At 37.7% G+C, this 18,634-nt stretch overlaps 1 protein-coding gene across 2 annotated transcripts in view; it reads left to right on the top strand.

Annotated features, from left to right (window-relative positions):
• Positions 1–3,061: 3,061 nt before the first annotated feature.
• LOC105443422 (transient receptor potential cation channel subfamily M member 2-like) overlaps positions 3,062–18,634 on the top strand; it is an 81,526-nt gene continuing 65,953 nt past the window's right edge. Inside the window, exon 1 of one of the 2 annotated variants that reach the window (XM_030993441.1) lies at positions 3,062–3,195. Coding sequence is in view for 1 of the 2 variants with exons in the window: in XM_030993440.1 (XP_030849300.1) it covers positions 11,934–12,113 (180 nt within the window). In the remaining variant the exon portion in view is untranslated. Of the gene's footprint in view, positions 3,196–11,393; positions 12,114–18,634 lie in introns of those variants that run through there. The other variant, XM_030993440.1, reaches the window with a different exon arrangement.

Here is an 18,634-nt window from a genome sequence, read left to right as displayed (position 1 = left end):
AAAAATAGAACCAACAAACAAGGAAATATCACCTCGATCTTTGGGTGGGGGGGGGGGGGGGCTGTGTAGCACCTTGAAAAACACCCCTTCACCTCCGGCTCGCAGGTCCACGAGAAGAAGGGGGAAGATAGGAATCTGTGAAACCCCAGCTCTTATCTTGGTCACTACGCCACAATCTTTTGGCACAAGAAAAAAGAAAAGAAGGAAAAAAAGTATATTGCTTAAAGCTTAAATCTATCGTTATTCCTAACTATATGGATATTAAAATAAAACTTGAACCAGAGGGATTTTGACATATATGGGCTTACTTAAACGGAACATTAATGCCCTTCTTACTCTCGTCATGGTCAAGGAATCCACTCAAGTAAACCAGTCTGCACGCAACTTTTTGTCACTTTACCACAAATCCTAAAGCATTGAGCAGAGTCTAGCTCTATCAGTCTCTGGCTGCATCAAATCAACCAAATACAGCCTTTGCGGTATGCCCTCAGCCTAGTCTCAGTGTGCAGACACTGTTACGCACCGCGACTGGCAAGGCTTTGTGCCTGCAAACTATCAGGAAATCTGTTTATAGTAAAAGTAGACGTGCAGCAAAAAAGGATACCTTGTTAGATCATGTTTGGAGACTTTCACCATATTTTGCACAAAGTATGCCTAGGCCGAATACGAGATGGGTGTTATTTCCTGTTATTTTGAACTCTAGTGATCTTTCTTTCCTCATCTGAGAAACAACACTTTTCCTTTGCTGGCTAATTACTTCAGCTAGAGAGTTATGTTGGTGGTTAAAGGAAAGCTAGAGCAAGGGATTAATGTTTTCACTATTCTTCCTGGCACTTTATTGCACAGTTAGGAATATGTATGTATTAAAAGTAAAACTAACATATGATTTCAGATGATTCAAACAATCATTTGATGTATCTAATTTTCATTGTGAGTTTTGGATTTGGATTGAGTTTCTACATGCAGGCGCGCCGGAAGCAGTTTGGGATTGTGGGGGGGGGGGGGGGGGGGGCTACATTCCAGGGGGCTCACCTTCCATGCAGTGGCAGTGGCGTAATGATAAAAAACGTTCGGAAGGGAGGGGGGGGGGCAGACAAAAAATCTGCATCACCACCAGTCTTACACGTTACATGCATGCAGGTCCCGCGGAACGTTTTTCAAAGTGAAGTATTTACGGTAGAGCGTAAATTGGCGTGGGGTCCAGGGCATGAACCTCGGCAGGGATCAAGGGGCTGAGCCCCCGGAAGCTCAGGGGTTTTAGCTATTTAATTACGGTTAGGTGAGTATCCAGGGGCCCTCTTTAAGGAAATTGATGTGTTCCAGGGGGGGGGGGGGAGAGCCCCGGAAGCTCAGGGGTTTTAGGTATTTAATTACAGTCACATGAGCATCCAGGGGCCCGCCTTACTGAGCCCTTAGTGGGGTCCAGGGGGGAGAGCCCCGGAAGCTCAGGGGTTTTAGGTATTTAATTACGGTCAGATGAGCATCCAGGGGCCCGCCTTAGGGCCCTTTGTGGGATCCGGGGCGGAGCCCCCGTAAGCTTTGGGTTTTAGGCATTTAATTACGGTCAGATGAGCATTTTTTATACCTTAATTGTGACATTGGCAGGTCACTTATTTTTTTTTCTCCTTCTTTCTTTCTTTTCCTCTTTAACATACTTTTTCAAAAAGTGAGGGGGGGGGGGGGGGGGGGTTCGAGCCCTACCACTTTGCAGACCATGACATAAAGGCTTCTAAATAAGAGTATTTTTCGCCCGACTGTAATTTGGGAAATTTCTTATTTTCCAACAAACGCATGAAAAGGTATGACTTACAAAAAAATGGAGAAAAAATACAGGAAAATCATGTCATAACAGCAACATTATTTTGTAAATCACTGGTATCGAATAAGAAATACACCCCCATCAGTGCGCCAGCGTTCAGGGGCTTTTGTCTTCTCACCCCCATAACAAAAAAACAGACACGCTTTCCCATTCTTGCACAATAATGTCCACGATATCCGCGTATCGCTATTATAAAGACCTCCATTGATAAATACCGTATAGGTGGCATGCGCAATGTTTATGAAATTTTATTCCTGTGAACTTTCCTTTTCTTTGAATGGATATGCATACAGTTAATACACATGTGAGCAAAAATGTTGTTTTTGTGGAAATCAAATCAATAACTTTGGATTGCTATAACTTTTTATTGAAATGATATATAAACCTCTCTCTCACACAGGATATTGTCGTTGTACATAAACAAATTCCTGGAAAGTTATCAAAAAAATTATGTTTTCAATTTTGATATATGGAAAATAATGTTTTTTTTTATAAAATTCAATATTTCGAAAAAAATCACAAAAATCATGTTTTTTACTTAAATTTGCGATGTTGATTAATCCCCAATTATTTGAAATTGGTATCAAAATGTAGATAATTTAACTCTCTTTCATATGACACCAAACTCATGGTGGTTCAAGGTTCCTTAAAATATTAATTACAAAATACTATTTTGTCGTCAAAAGGGGCACTTTTTTGGTGTGGGCGTCCACCTGGCCACACCCACCACTTAGAACATGCCAGACGGTCAATTTGTTCTTTACATCTGTGCACACGTGATTTTTTACCTTTTTTGGGCGATGCCCCCCCCCCCCCTGGTGCTCAAGGGGGCGGGGGGGGGGGTGCACATTTTTAAATTTTGGAGGGACAAAAAAAAAATGTGCTCACTACCCCCCTCCCCCTAAGAGACTTTTCGGTCGGCGCGATTTTCAAATTTTTCGGGAGCAACAAAAAAAAAAGTTGGGCCCTCTCCTTTAGGAAATCCTGGATCCGCGCCTGCACCTTACGGGTCCCATGCGGGCTCCGGACGGGCCCCTCACGATTTTGGGGGTCAATTCTCATGAAAAATCTTTACGGGCGCCTTGCGGGGCTCAAGGGTTCCATACGTGTACCCTACGGCGCCCTCACGGGCCCCTCAAGAGCCCCGGGTGGCGACCTTACGTTTTACACTGTAGTTCCGTCATTTTCACGATAAGTGAGTAGGCCTAAAACCGAGCTGCAGCAAAGACTAGTACGGTACTTCATGAACAGCGCGCCTGATCTGAACTTGCCAGGTTATTCTCGCATTCTTGACGTTATATTTCATTAATGGTTGATTTATGTCATAATCTGCCATTGAAGACATTACGCAAACAACGCTTCCTGATCCATTGCAGGTATGTAAATGAAAAATTTAAAATAAAAAAACGTTTTATCATATGTCTCACAGATAGTAGATAGATGTAGACTAGACTTTCTAGACCTAAATCTAGTCCCACATGTGGATTTTTTTGTAGTGTAACTGTACTATAGTGTAAGACGATGAAATCACCCAAGAAATCTCCAAAGAAAGTGGAGGGATCAACCAAGAGAGAGAGAGAGAGAGAGAGAGATGATGATGTTGGCTGCTGCTGATGATGATCAAGTTCAGGCAATAAATAATTGTTTAAAAAAAAAAAAATCTATTTTATGGATGTTTTTTTAATTTTTTAAATTTTGTTAGGGTCTATTTTTTAATTCTCTTGCTTGGCTTGCCTTGGGTTCTTGGCCTGGGAAGTTGGGGATGATGATGATGCATTGCATGGTGATCATGCCTCGTACGATTACGATGTCGATGATGTTGATATCGACAGGTGATGATGACGGGTTCACTATGATTATGAACAATTCGCACAGACAGATGGAAGTGCTTCTATGGCCTATGGGAATTAGATCTATAATACCAGGGTGCGACATAAGCGCTTGCCCGATTGCCCGGGGCAAGTAAAAGTCAGTGTCGGGCAAGTGTTTTGAAGCAAAGGCAAAAACTGCTAGCCAGAATCGGGCAAGTAACATTCTCAAAGTCATAATATATTTTATGCTGATGCTGAAGGCTGTATTTCAACCTCAAAATATGAATCAATAAATGCCGATCAAACTTGATTTTTGATAAAGTTTGGTACTTACAAAATATCGAGGACCAGGCAGCATTTTCAGTTAGCGCGATTGCACGTGGCTGCCGGGGTTGCAAGCTTGCATGGGCCGATCGGTTCTCAATAACGCATTGTTGCACGCGCACCTCCCCGATTAAACTCCGAATCGGAGCTGAACAATCTTGCATGAAAAATCATTTTTCCAACAAGATAATCACAAAATCATGAAATCATAATCATTTTATGGATTTTCAAATGATTGATCTGATGATGTGACTGGCGGCGCAAGTTATTGAGTTTTCAAAAGAAGTTGTTTCAGCCCTAATTTTGGGCCGGGTTTTGAGTATACGGTTCGAATGCATGATGATACGTGTGGTGGGTATGGGAAGCAAGATGTGTGTATGTACGAAGTGCCATAACCATGCATCTATTTTTCGAGTTTGACAATGTTTGAAATTTTGCCGATTTTAAAACATAAATGCAGAGGCAAAATATGCACCATACATACTTAAACCATGAAGACTAGAACATTCGAGTGCCTAGAAAATGAAATTATGAATAATTCATTTCATGACTCAAAAATCACACGTGGACGTAAAGTTTAAAGATGGGTACCCCCGGGATATTAGATTGTCATAGTTTACGAAAGTAAGCCATAAGGTTTTCTTTGTAGAAATGATGACAATTAAACGCCGCTTTATAGTTCCAAACATAACAAAAATAGTGGGACATACACTATTCATATGTTTAGATAACCAAACATGTATTATTAGACAAATTCTATGCATAAAAGAAGAGATAGAATTTATCAAAATGTTGATAAGGGTCTGAAAACAAAGAATACGAGTCCAATTATGGATGGCCTAGCATGGCAGAGTCTTTATTTTACTAAATTTCCAAATGAATTATTTTGTGGCAATTTACCGAACAGTTTTTTATATTTTCTGTTGCTTAAAAATATTGGATGACCTAGCGGCTAGCCCAATTGTTTTGCAATGTAATTTTTACTTCTACGATTGATTACATAAGATTATAACTTTCAAATTTCGAGGCACTTTTGCATGTCAAAGTCTACCCACGTAATGGCACTACGTCATTAGGAATGAAGTTATGACAGGGTCAGAGGCGTCATAAATATTTAGTCAGGTTGTTGTCCCCGATCTTGGCAAAGAGGGCTTTGTGAAACAGTTAGTGGACAAGTAGCTCACTATCTCCGATTTAGTCAAGAAGTTAGACTTATGACAGTGTTGAGAAACGGGGCCCCAGGCTTTCTTTTACATGCTTTTACTAGCTATAAATTGCTTATTACTGAACATTGAAAGGGCGCAGTGTGCATGGTATGTCGTTTTGTAGGTTTTGACATGCAGATCAACATGAAACCGGAAAGACTTATGTATTTTTTGTGTGGAAAATTCAAAGCGTCACGTTGTTAGGGTTTTTACATAGGCCTAGCCTAGGCATTGTTATAGGTGAGTTTTGAACCATTTTGTACCCACACATAGGGATAGCTCCATACTTGTGTGTACAAAGTAAATGGATGGCACACAAAATTGCTCTGAAATTCAGTCTTTTGCAAAATTATACTGAAACTAGCGGGACCCGTGGAACATCCACAGGTTTTCGGGGTTGGAATGGGGAGGAATATGATGTAAATTTTTTAAATGATTATTCCCTCCGTCCCTAAAAATTGATATAAATGGAAAGAAAAGGAGAGTGACGTATTTGACCCTCTAGCAGGACCCATGGAAGTGGAACATGCACCAACGGGTCTTCGGGGTGAGAATGGCAATGGGGAGGAATATGATTTTAAAAAAAAGGAGAGAAAAATTAATGTTCCCCTAGCTGTCCCGGCTAGAAATTGATATAACTGAAAACAATTAAAGAAAAAAAAAAAAAAAAAGGAGTGACATAATCCACCCTCTGATTTGTATACCGTCTACTGTTTTGTGTGTAGGCTATAACTCCTGAATTGTGAAAAACAAAATTGCTTTCTTCATTCGAAGAATCTTTTATTTTTCTTAATTCTTTTTTTTTTTTGGGGGGGGGGGGGGAGGGGGGGGGGTGAACATGACTTAACCTTTAAGTTTCAGCCTCATCCCCACCCACCCGTGCCCCCAAAATTTAATCACGAACTTGAAAATAAATAGGAAGTTATAAATAAGTTAAAAATATTAAAAGGAACTATGATGTTAGTGACAGAATCGACTCTTTTCGCATACTTTTGTTTTGTGGATAACCTTTTATGTGAAAATACTTCAGTATTAAACTGCTTTATCTATTTAAAGTAAAAAATTTTGAGGTAGACTTGACGAAGCATCAACCTTAAAGTTGACCATTTCCTCAGCCATCCTTGCCTCCCCAAAATCTAACATTGAAATTAAAAATCAAAGCATTAAAAAAAAAAAAAAAAAGAAAAGAAAGAATATCGGCCCTCCCGAAATAATGACAAAAATGCAAAAATAAAAAACAAAATAAAAAGTAATTGATGTGAGCGACAAAAATGACTCTCTCATTTACATATCACTGATTTGTGTTTATAACTGTTTTATGAAAATTAAGAATAAGTGTTTTTTTTTGGATGTTTTTGCTTAAGTGGACCTGACCCACCATTGCCCGAGAAAAAAATGTAATCATGAATTTGAAAATCAAAAGCACTATAGTTTGACATTTTGAAAATAAATTCTAATTATGTGATAGATTTTGAAATTATAATAACATATCGTTATTCCTTATTCTTCCTTCTTGTTCTTTATCTTCAATACCCGGCAGCCATGCCGTGTTTTGTTTTGTTTTTCTTTTTTCTTCACTTGTTTTTGGTATTGAGTCTAAGTTCTGATTATAAGATGTTGAAAAGTCTGTCATACATTTTGAGATGAGATTGTGTGTCCGCATAAATAAAAATTGAGGTTCAATGAAGTGAGTTTCTGTTGATAAAACATTTGCTGGTTTCATCTCTTTTTTTAATTTTGTCACTGTTAATTCAGCTTGTGCAGTTCCTATAAAAGCACTGTCCTTGATTTTTGTGTGTATATTTTAGGCAATAATTTACAGGGTTATTGTGTATCATGGCACCGTGACATTGTATAGTTTTATGAACTCTACATGCATGCCAAATATGAAGATAATAAAAGAGTTAGTGAGGGGGACACTGTGAAGCCAAATATATGTCCCCCCCCCCTTCTTTGGGCCTGTGAATGGACAAAATGCCTTGGGCTGAATATAGTTAATTACTCACAAATAAATACATGCAATTGAAAACTTGTGAAAGGAGTTAAGAGCACTGTGCTTTTCATGTGATAATTTCTTTGTTTTTTCTACCCTGATATGATATAACAGGGTTCTTGGAATAATTACAATTTACATAATAATATAATCATAAATTTAGAAATTATGGTTAAGATATAGATCAACATTACTCAAAATATAAATTCCGAGTTGGTATGAGCTGTAGCCTTTATGACTAGACTATTAGCAAAACAGTTTTTGATCTCATAAATGTACATGCTTAATATAGGATGACAAAAAGGGCTGGGGTCACTTCTTGTATAATATGGGAAAATCATTGATTGTTTTTTTTAATATACCTGGCTGAATGAAGTTTTATGATTTTATGGTCAGTTATTCAGAAATAACTCGCCCTAAAATTATAAAACTTCATTCAGCCTGGTATTTACTTTTTACCATCCTTAATTTGCAACAAAAAAAAGTGTTATAACAAAAGCTAGTGAATGAACTTTTGTGATTGCTCTTTCCATTGTGATCCATAGTTTGCGTATATTAGATGTGAAGTAACTGGATTTTTCGGGGACACCCTGAATGTTATACGGAAAATAATACAGAACAGGCACGTCAATCAAAATATTAACATTCCGGTTAAATGTCAATTGTGTATGAATTCAATTAACATGTATATGTGCACTTTGTGTAATTGGTAACTAGTAATTGGCAATTCCGATGTAATGTGGGCTAGATATTGATTATTTCAGTCATTTAAAGACCATGTGCAACCAATAACAAGTTAACTGCTTTTGAACCATATGATCGTCCACATTTGTAACATTCTGAATGTAATAAATGAATTATACATTTATTCAGTGATTTGCAAAGTTGATATACATGTATGTGTGTCGCTTATTGTGGAATTGCCATGTACTATTTGTGAATGTTACGATTGTGTCATAGATGCTTGCTTTTGTTTGCAAACTCATTTATTTAGGGGGAGGGGGTGGGGTACTCAGATTTGTCACCAATGGGGTGTATGGAGCCTCTCAACCCATACTATTTTATTAAGACTCAGTTGCCCCCCCCCCTCCCCCCCCCCCAAAAAAAAATAAAAAAAATGTAGGCCTAACATTTATTAGGGATTCTAGATCATATTTACAAATAGAAATTTACAGATTTTTTAAAAACAAAAATGTGGAAAATGGGGGCATGTTTTTGTGTGTGCGTGCTTTCTGTGTGTATGAGGGTGTGTGTGTGTGTGTGTGTGTGTGTGGTTGTCGGCCAATGTGTGCCAAATTGCAATACCAATTAAATATTTTGACAGCCACACTGTCACAGATCAAAAAGAGACTATGAATGATATCATTAATAGCCTCACACTGGCACACCGCCCCCACCATGCACCCCTCCAAATGCAGAATAGTAATTTTCTAGGGTTTTTTTTTTTGTATATTTTTTATCTTATTTATTAATTTTTTTCTTTTGAGCAGCTAGTTGGGTATACAGCGTCGATATCTACACACACACACACACAAGAAAACTGGAGAGAAAAAAAAACGGCTTCGTATTTAGGGTGGGGGTCGATCTCCCCTTTATTATTCTTTATATTTTGGTTAGATGGGCTGCTATTGCCACCCCCACTCCCCTCCCCCTTCCCATGCAAGCCCCAAAACAACAATAAGGAAGTAATTATTTCGTCTTAGCTCTGTGTGATTATTGTGCTCCTTTTATATATTATCCGTAAACTGATCATATTTACTGTTTGAAAGTTTAGTTTGAAAGTTTATTTATTTACTTATCGACAACCCATTCTGGGTATCGGAGTCCATTACAAATACATTAGAATAATTTACATAACAGCATTTGAATAATACATATTCAAACAAGCAAATCGAAAGTACATTAAAAAAGCAATATGTACAAAATAACATTAAATAAACAAATTATTTGAGTGATATAAAATTAAGAAAAAAAAGGAAAGAAAGAAAGAAAGAAGTATGGAAATATATTACAAGAAAGGAAATTTGAAGGGAGTGAGAGTGAAGGTGGTGGGGTGAAATGTGACTCTTGATTGTAAGTCCATATATCTGATGTTCACATTATGTCAATTGTTATGACATACAGGAAATAAATGAATGAAATAAAATAATAATAATGAAGAATAATCTCTGCGTACCGAAAAATATAACAGTAGTGGCGCATGCGCAAAGCTATCTTCCGCATGTCCATAGTGAAGTCGCATACGTCTACATGGTATCTTATCATATCACCGGTGAGTTCAGATCACACACATCCAATTAGCCAGACAGACAGAAACACACAAACACACGCACAAGCACACAAATGAGCATTCCATTCCCGATTCCCACCCAAACTGTTACTTTTTGTCGGGAATTCCTCTTATCGTTCGAAAAGTTGAGTGGCCGCTGTCCTCTCGGTGCGTATTGGCGGATGTTGTGCTTCATATGATAATGATGATGATGATATTGCAAATATGGTAATACAATTCAGATGTCTGTATAAGTATGTACCAAGCAATTTGCCAAGGTCGTTGAAGCACAGTTATATATCATATGTACAAAAGAATTCCAATGTTACTACCATAATGTTACCATGTATAATGTTTTACATGTAATTTTACTTTGTCACTGATGTATACTTTGTAAAAGAAACTGCAATTCGGTTCTCGGGCCGCGAATGTTGTTTAATGAAATAAACCATTTAAAATAAATAAAAATGTTCATATTCATCATAATGATAACAATAAAAATGATAATAATAATGACAATAATAATAATATTAATGATAAGAATCATGATAAGGATAATAATTACAATAACAATTATAATAATTACAAAAATAGCATTACCACCAACCATAATATTGTTGTCATTATTATTGTCTTACTGCTGCTAATACTACTCCTACTACATGTACTAGGAAGAAGGAGGGGAAGAGGAAGCTAGATCTTATTGTTTATTTTCTGTAGTATCGAGGCATAAAAATGCAAAGGGAGGTAATTAAGAGAGGGAAAAGTAAGGCGATGAAGGGTTCAAATTAAGTTCTCTTTAATTTATTTGACCCAGTACTGATGATTATAATTTTATCTACCATGTGATTGCCATGTGTATGCCACACCGCATAGCACCTCACATTTGGTTATTGTATACGGTAAATAACTTATTGGCTTGCACCCAGTAGATTTTCATCGTGTGTTTGATCTTGTTAATTGAAAACAAGATCAAACACATCATCATAATCTACAGAGTGCAACCAAAAATTTCTTAACAACAATTGAAATTTCTTTCAGAAATTAAGCCTAACAATAAAAGCTTTTTTTATTTATTCAAAGAGCATCGTAGAGACGATGAAAAAATAAGAATAATGATACAACGTCGTTAAGCGTGAGACCGTTCACTTCTATATTTCCCCGGCAAATAATCCGAACAAAAGAATCAATCTAGGGTAATCAACCGTTAAACGAATGTATCATGAGTCCTTGAAAAATTAAGTAATACTGCTTGTAAAGTATTATTGAAGAGCAGCAAAGGCGAACGCGATTGTCGCTACAATTCAGAAATCGTTGCTTCCATCCACGAGAGAAAAATCCTGTATGTTTTTACCCCCGCGGCTACGAGCCGTCACTTCGTGAAAACAAAATTACAGCGCGTCCTTGAATTTTGTGTTTTCTCGAAGTGACGGTTATGTTTACAGCTCATTTCCCCCCCAAAATATAAGAAATTATGGAAATAATTAAACATAGAACTAAACATTGAGATATGTTCTATCCCAGGATATAACATTTATTTGCCCTTGATACATTAAAGAGGTTGAGATTATAGTTTGAAAGTTTGAAAGCGATTTATTCAAAACTAACTTTCTTTTAATTGCGCGCTCATCCGTCACTTCGTGAAAATAGGGACGACATAGTAACTTGAATTTTTGATTATAAATGAAGTTAAATGATTCATCACAATTTACCAACATTTAAGTCCCTCAATTGCGCGATGCATGTACACCATCAATTTGGCTCTACCTGTAATGATTAGTACAGATGACCTAACTTGCAAAAGTTAATGCAAAGGTGCTGAGCAGCCTTTTCCTGTATCGGTTCCGATCCCCTACAAGGAAATTATGTTGGCATGTTCCATTCTAAAGTTTAGGGGTTAGTTGAACCCAACCAAAGCAAATTAGGTGGTATGTGAAAGAGTGAGAGAGAGAGAGAGAGAGAGATAGCGCAATATGTTCACTTCGCCGACCATATCAGACCAGTCTACTGTTTGACAAGTTTGTGGAGAGGACTCCTCCTCAAACGAGACTCTCTTTTCAAGTAGAATAGGATTGATATCCAGAATATAATTGATCAAAGGATGATGCAGTGCTCTTAAGATGTTCTTTGGATTCAAGATTCATCAGTTACAGACTCTAGCTGTCACAAGTTTGGAAGGAATCTTGTGGAGTTCAGGAGGGTGTATGTTAGCTCATCAACCCTATATGTGATCCCTTTGCATGAATCCTATCATCAGACGTCAATACTTTGCCTTGTGTATGATTTTTTACTAAAAATACTAAATACTACGAAACACACACCAAACTAATCATTCTGTCGAGTCGTTGACTGTATGTTCGTGTGAGGTAACTTGCTTGTTTTGCACTCCCACTTCCTCTTGTTAACGGAAGCAACGGGGGCGAGACTAAAACTTTACCGAGATGTGCTAGAACTGTAGTGCAGAAAGTTCCAGTGTCTTTTTGCATGTTGGTTGAACTGAATTGCCTTTAACATGAGTGACAAGAAAAGACCCTCAGTTGCAAGGCAGTTGTCTACAGATGGAAATCGTGGTGGAAGTCTGAGAGCAACGAGCCTGGTTAAACGTAAAAACAGTGATCGAAGCGATCCTGATGTATCTAAAGTGGAAAACACACTTTATGATCTGTTAGAAGAAGAAGAGGAGAATCGAATTGTACGTAATGAAATCCTTATCCGTATCATAATTATGTAATCGAAAATCATGTGTGCTTCAGATTATTTTGATGCATGTGTATCAAAAGAATGCTAGTATATTCATTGCATTTTTATCATGTGCTAATTGATTTTTGTCATGAGTACTTTTAATATGTTTATTCAAATATTGTTTTTTTATGTGTTGATGTCATAAAATCTACCAGTGTATTTCCATTCATTTGTTCATTCATTTATTTTTTTCTTGTAAAATGTTAGTAATTACAAACAAACATATATACTTCTCTAAAATATATATCTTCCCTGTTTCTCCATTACTGAATGCTTTACCATACTCTCCTTGACATGAAGTCTGTTCTTGTGTCATAAATAATTCCAAACATCTTTGATGTTTAATGGAAGTTATTAGCAAATGAAATACAGTGTAGATTCACTTGAAGACCCTCCCAATAAACAGAACACTAAAAAATAACCACTCTTGTGAGTGTATTTTAAGTGATTTTAAAGCATGCCTTTTGCACTAGATTTAAACGTTATCGACACGTGCCTTCATTTAAACAAAAAAGGTACTCCTGTTCACGTTTTCATCTAACCTACAAACCACCAATTTATCACGCGACTGGAGTAACGTGATTCCACTTACCTCTGTAAATCAAGTGTTTATGACCAAGTAACCACTTGACCAATTAATTAGCAACGATTTTTATGCCTCCGTTACGAAGTAGCCGGAGGCATTATGTTTTCGGGTTGTCCGTCCGTCCGTACGTCCGTCCGTACGTACGTCCGTACGTCCCGTTCTCGTGATCGCGTTATCTGAAGAACCGATTGATGGATTCCTGCCAAACTGTGGTCATGTATGTATCTTGCAGAGCCGATGAACTGATTAGATTTTGGGGTCGCAAGGTCAAAGGTCAAAGGTCACAGGGCTCATTATGTATGCAAAAACAGCTCGTGATCGCGTTATCTGAAGAACCGATTGATGGATTCCTGCCAAACTTTAGTCATGTATTTATCTTGCAGAGCCGATGAACTGATTAGATTTTGGGGTCACGAGGTCAAAGGTCAAAGGTCACAGGGCTCATTATGTATGCATAAACGGCTCGTGATCACGTTATCTGAAGAACAGATTGATGGATTCCTGCCAAACTTTGGTCATGTATTTATCTTGCAGAGCCAATGAACTGATTAGAGTTTGGGGTCACGAGGTCAAAGGTCAAAGGTCACAGGGCTCATTATATATGCAAAAACAGCTCGTGATCACGTTATCTCAAGAACAGATTGATGGATTCCTGCCAAACTTTGGTCATGTATGTTACTTGCAGAGCCGATGAACTGATTAGATTTTGGGGTCATGAGGTCAAAGGTCACGCGGCTCATTATGTATGCAAAAATGGCTTGTGATCGCATTATCATTAGAACAGATTGATGGATTCCTGCCAAACTTAGATCATGTATGTATCTTGCAGAGCCAATGAACTGAGTAGATTCTTGGGTCATGAGGTCAAAGGTCATGGCTCATTATGTATGCAAAAATAGCTTGTAATCACGATATTTTGAGAACCTGTTAATGGATTACAAATGAACTTGAATTTGAAAAATTTCTTCTGTTTTGGTTGGTAAAATTGCTCTATGACGGAGGCATCATTTTCGACTGCGCGCAGTCGAATTCCATCTAGTTTTTTAATCCGTTAACCGATGGTGGTGATAAATAAGTAATTATTTGGTCTTTTAGGCACCTTTCTCGATTGGTTTCACAGGTTATCCAAGGTTGATGGTAATAATCACGTTACTTACACCGGCTAATCCTCTTATTGTTCTGTCCGTGAATCTCTGGTTGTATTAAATTAGTAATTTTTAGGTGTCTTACACACCTCTTTTGAATGGTTTCAAAGTTACCATAACTTTCTTGGTGATGATCACGTGGCTCAAGCTGATTATTTATCTAAGCTGGGCATCCGTGATTTTTAGGTGTGAAAAATTAGTCATTATTAGGTGTCTTAAAACACCTTTTTAAATGGTTTCAAAGTTACCTTAACTTTCTTGGTGATGATCACGTAGCTAAAACTGATTACTAATCTAAGCTGTGAATCCGTGATATTTAGGTGTGAAAAATTAGTTATTATTATTAGGTGTCTTAAAACACCTTTTTAAATGGTAGTCAAAGTTGCCATAGGTTCCGCGGTGATGATCTTGTGACTCAAACGGATTATTAATATAAGCTTGGCATCCATGATTTCCAGGAGTGAAAAATTAGTAATTCTTAGGTGTCTGAAAACACCCTTTTAAATGGTTTCAAAGTTACCATAACTTTCTTGGTGATGATCACGTGGCTAAAACTGTTTACTAATCTAAGCTGTGAATTCGTGATATTTAGGTGTGAACAATGAGTTATTCTTGGGTGTCTTGATGGTTTCACAGTTACCATTTAAGTTCCGTGGTGATAATCCCGTGACTGTTGGCACATTTTCATTGCACCAGTTGATAGCTAGTCTGTGTGCATATTTCCAGTTGCACCAGTCGATGACTGACTGTTGGCATATTTCCAGTTGAACCAGCTGACACCAATTAATTTGTTCTTTCTCTTTTTTCCTTCCCTTTTTGTCTCCTCTTTTCCTTTTTTCTTTTTTCTTTCCCTTTTCCTTCCTTCTCTCTTATTTTTAACACCTGGGAAGCCAGGCCCTTTCGTTCCCCCCCCGATCTCCTTCTTTTCCCCCTTTTTTCTTTTTTCTTTTTTTCTTCCTCTTCTTTCTTTCCCTTTCTCTCCTCTTTCCCTTCTCTCTTTCTCTCTCTCTCTCTCTTTTTTTTGCGGGGGGGGGGGGGGGGCAGGGCACGCTGCCCCCCCTGGATACGCGCCTGACTGTGACAACAACCCACCGTTGCCCCTCAACCTGCTTAAAATAGGCACAAGGCAAAAGTTATCCTAAATTAAATGTGTACATGAATGGATGACTCCCTCTCCCCCTCCACCCTGTGGTCCCACCTCCACAACTTACCTTAATACAGGTACATTTACGACTTATACCAAACCACTGTTTCAACCAGGATTTGAAAAAAAGGGATGCCTAAATTGCAAATTAAGATGTCCCTATAAATACTTATAAGGAAAGAAGGATTGTGAACAAGAATCAAAGGATGTCTTGAATTGTCTTCCACAAATAACAGGGATCTAACTATACTAAAATTGCATTAAAACCAAAATCAACAAACAAAAACTCAAACAATTAATGCACCCTTTTATTCAAAGTTATGTGTACTTGTAACAGTTCTTTTCTGATTTTCACTTTGTGGAGTTTATACAATTCACAGAGAATTGTACATGCAAGCCCTACTACGTACTAAATTTCACACTTCACATCTTATGTTCAGATTGAAAAGAAATCACCTTCCAAGGATTTCAACCACTATTATTCACCATATTTACTTTGAACGGAACCGGTGCGTTTTCAGCCTGACAAATCTCTCGCCTACCTTCTAAAGGGAGAAATATTTATTTTAATGCTCAAAAGTGAGAATGAACTTTTATTTATTAAAGAATCATGTTCTTTATATAACTAGTTATAACACATACAGCCCAATAAACAAAATCACGTCAATATCAACCCCGCCCAAAAAAGGGGGAAGGAAGGGAAAGGGAAAGAGGAGAGCTAAAAGGGAACAAAACAGGAAGAAGAAAAAAAAAGGGTGAAAAGAAGGGGGAACAGTTGCGATTAATCCTGCCAAAAACGTGTGGATCGGACGGAGGGTGGGGCCAAAGCCCTTGCCCCCCCATTAAACTTACAACAGAGAGAAGGAAGGGAAGGGAAAGGAAAAGAGGAGAGAAAGGGAAAGAAAAAAGAGAAAGAAGAAAGGTAGGGGGATCAGTTGCGATTTTTCCCGCCAAAAAGGTATAGATCGGGGAAGGGGGCACTGGCTTACTGATGGGGGAGGGGCCTGGGGGAGACAGATGCCCCAAATATAATTCAAACGTGGTTTATTTCTAATTCGATGCCGATGATTTAAAAATGTTGCTGAAATGACATAATTTTCCGAAATTTTTCCTCAATCTTTAGTAAATTATACTTTTTTATGCGTAAGTTGGAAAATGGCAAATTCCTAAAGAAAGAAAGAAAGAATAGTAACCTGCCTTTCTCACAAAATAATGAGGTGTCAAAAATTGCCCATCTGACCGTGAATAAATGCAGAAAACCCATGAGCTTCCGGGGGCTCCGCCCCCTGGATTTCACCTACCCAATAAACAGAACACCAAAAAGTAACCTCTTTTGGGAGTGTATTTTAAGTGATTTTAAAGTATAGTGCCTTTTGAACTAGATTTAAACGTTATCGACACGTGCCTTCATTTAAACAAAAAATGTACTCCTGTTCACGTTTCATCTAACCTAAAAACCACCAGTTTATCACGCGACTGGAGCAACGTGATTCCACTTACCTCTGTAAATCAAGTGTTTATGACCAAATAACCACTTGACCAAGCAACGAGTTTTTTGTCAGTTAACCGATGGTGGCGATAAATACGTAATTATTTGGTCTTGTAAGCACCTTTATTGATTGGTTTCACAGGTTATCCAAGGTTGATGGTAATAATCACGTTACTTACACCGGTTAATCGTCTTATTGTTCTGTCCGTGAATCTCTGGTTATATTCAACTAGTAATTCTGAGGTGTCTTACACACCTCTTTAAAAGGTTTCAAAGTTACCATAAATTTCTTGGTTATGATCACGTGGATCAAGCTGATTACTAATCTAAGCTGTGAAAACGTGATATGTAGGTGTGAAAATTAGTAATTATTAAGTGTTTTAAAACACCTTTTTAAATAGTTCCAAAGTTACCATAACTTTCTTGGTGATGATCACGTAGTTAAAACTGATTACTAATCTAAGCTGTGAATCCGTGATATTTAGGTGTGAAAAATTAGTCATTATTAGGTGTATTAAAACACCTATTTAAATGGAAGTCAAAGTTGCCATAAGTTCCGCGGAGATGATCTCGTGACTCAAACGGATTATTAATATAAGCTGGGCATACGTGACTTTTAGGTGTGAAAAATAAGTCATGATTAGGTGTCTTAAAACACCTATTTAAATCGTAGTCAAAGTTGCCAGCAGTTCCGCGGTGATGATCGCGTGACTCAAACGGATTATTAATATAAGCTGGGTATTCCGTGTTTTCCATACATGTGTGAAAATGAGTTATTCTTGGGTGTCTTGATGGTTTCACAGTTACCATTTAAGTTCTGTGGTGATAATCCCGTGACTGTTGGCATATTTCTATGTTCACCAGTTGATAACTGACTGTTGGCATATTTTCATTGCACCAGTTGATAACTGGAGTGTGCATATTTCCAGTTGCACCATTTAATGACTGAGCGTTGGCATATTTCGAGTTGACCCAGCTGACACCAATTCATTTGCATATTGAATATGGGGTGCGTGCAGATCTATGTTTTTTAAACAATTTATCTGAATTTACAACATATTTCTTAATTACTGATGATTTAGTTATATGCAATTCATTTCGAAAATACTACAAATATAAATTACCAGTTATTAGGACATTTCGCTACTTCGTATAAATAGTTAAACATGAATAAGGGAAACATTAACTGTGAACTAAAATAATTTCAATAAAGTACAAGTATACGAGTTTTTTTCGATTAATTCAATTATGTAAGTCTACTTATTACCAATGCCCTTACATTGGAAATACAGACGTACCAGTATTGAAGTATTGTTGCTGTTCAACTGGTTGGAAGTTTTACCAAATGGTTCTAATGGCTCAGCTAGACCAGTTGAATTATAACTGGCCTGGATCAACTGGATCATTATTTCAATTTCCAGGGTTACCAGTTGGCATTAAATGGTTCATCAACTGGACCAGTTGCAACTAGCTTTCTCTTCTGGGATGTTTGCAACCCCCCCCCCCCCCCCACCCAACCCCCTCTAATCCCAAACTGCTTCCGGCGCGCCTTGACGTAATTATGGAAGATCCAAGACACGATGTTCAGAAACGGGATGAGAACGTCAATATTTTGGTTCATTTATTGTGTAACATTTGCGTAATTATTGGGTTGAACGCGGGTTACAGTAACATACTTCCTCTTCGACGTAATTTTCACGTGAATGAAGAACATGATTCATCTCAAGTCAGCCTCGTAATATTCACGTGAATTTCACGCAGATATTTTGACTAAAACTATCACTAACGCTTCACGTGTTTCTGTGACACGATAATTTCGTGTATGAAGATGTAATTTCATAACCAAACAAACACGGGAGTATTAGGTTTACAAACCATGGTCTCCAAGGTAGGGATAATCACGTTATTATAATGGTGATATTGCAGTGACAATTGCGTGATTTAGTGTACGTGTGTTTTAAGTTACCTAATGCAAAAAACGTATTAACACATTTACGTAAATGTCCGGTGTTTGAAGAACGTAACTCTCCTCAAGTCGATACCTTGATATTGACGTGATTTTCACGTGATTTTGTTTATTGGGTAGGGCCCTAAGGCGGGCACCTGG

This window comes from Strongylocentrotus purpuratus, unplaced genomic scaffold (genome assembly GCF_000002235.5).
Source record: "Strongylocentrotus purpuratus isolate Spur 01 unplaced genomic scaffold, Spur_5.0 spur5_scaffold_20, whole genome shotgun sequence".
Taxonomy (NCBI): domain Eukaryota; kingdom Metazoa; phylum Echinodermata; class Echinoidea; order Camarodonta; family Strongylocentrotidae; genus Strongylocentrotus; species Strongylocentrotus purpuratus.
This window is presented reverse-complemented; position numbering and strand designations above follow the sequence as displayed.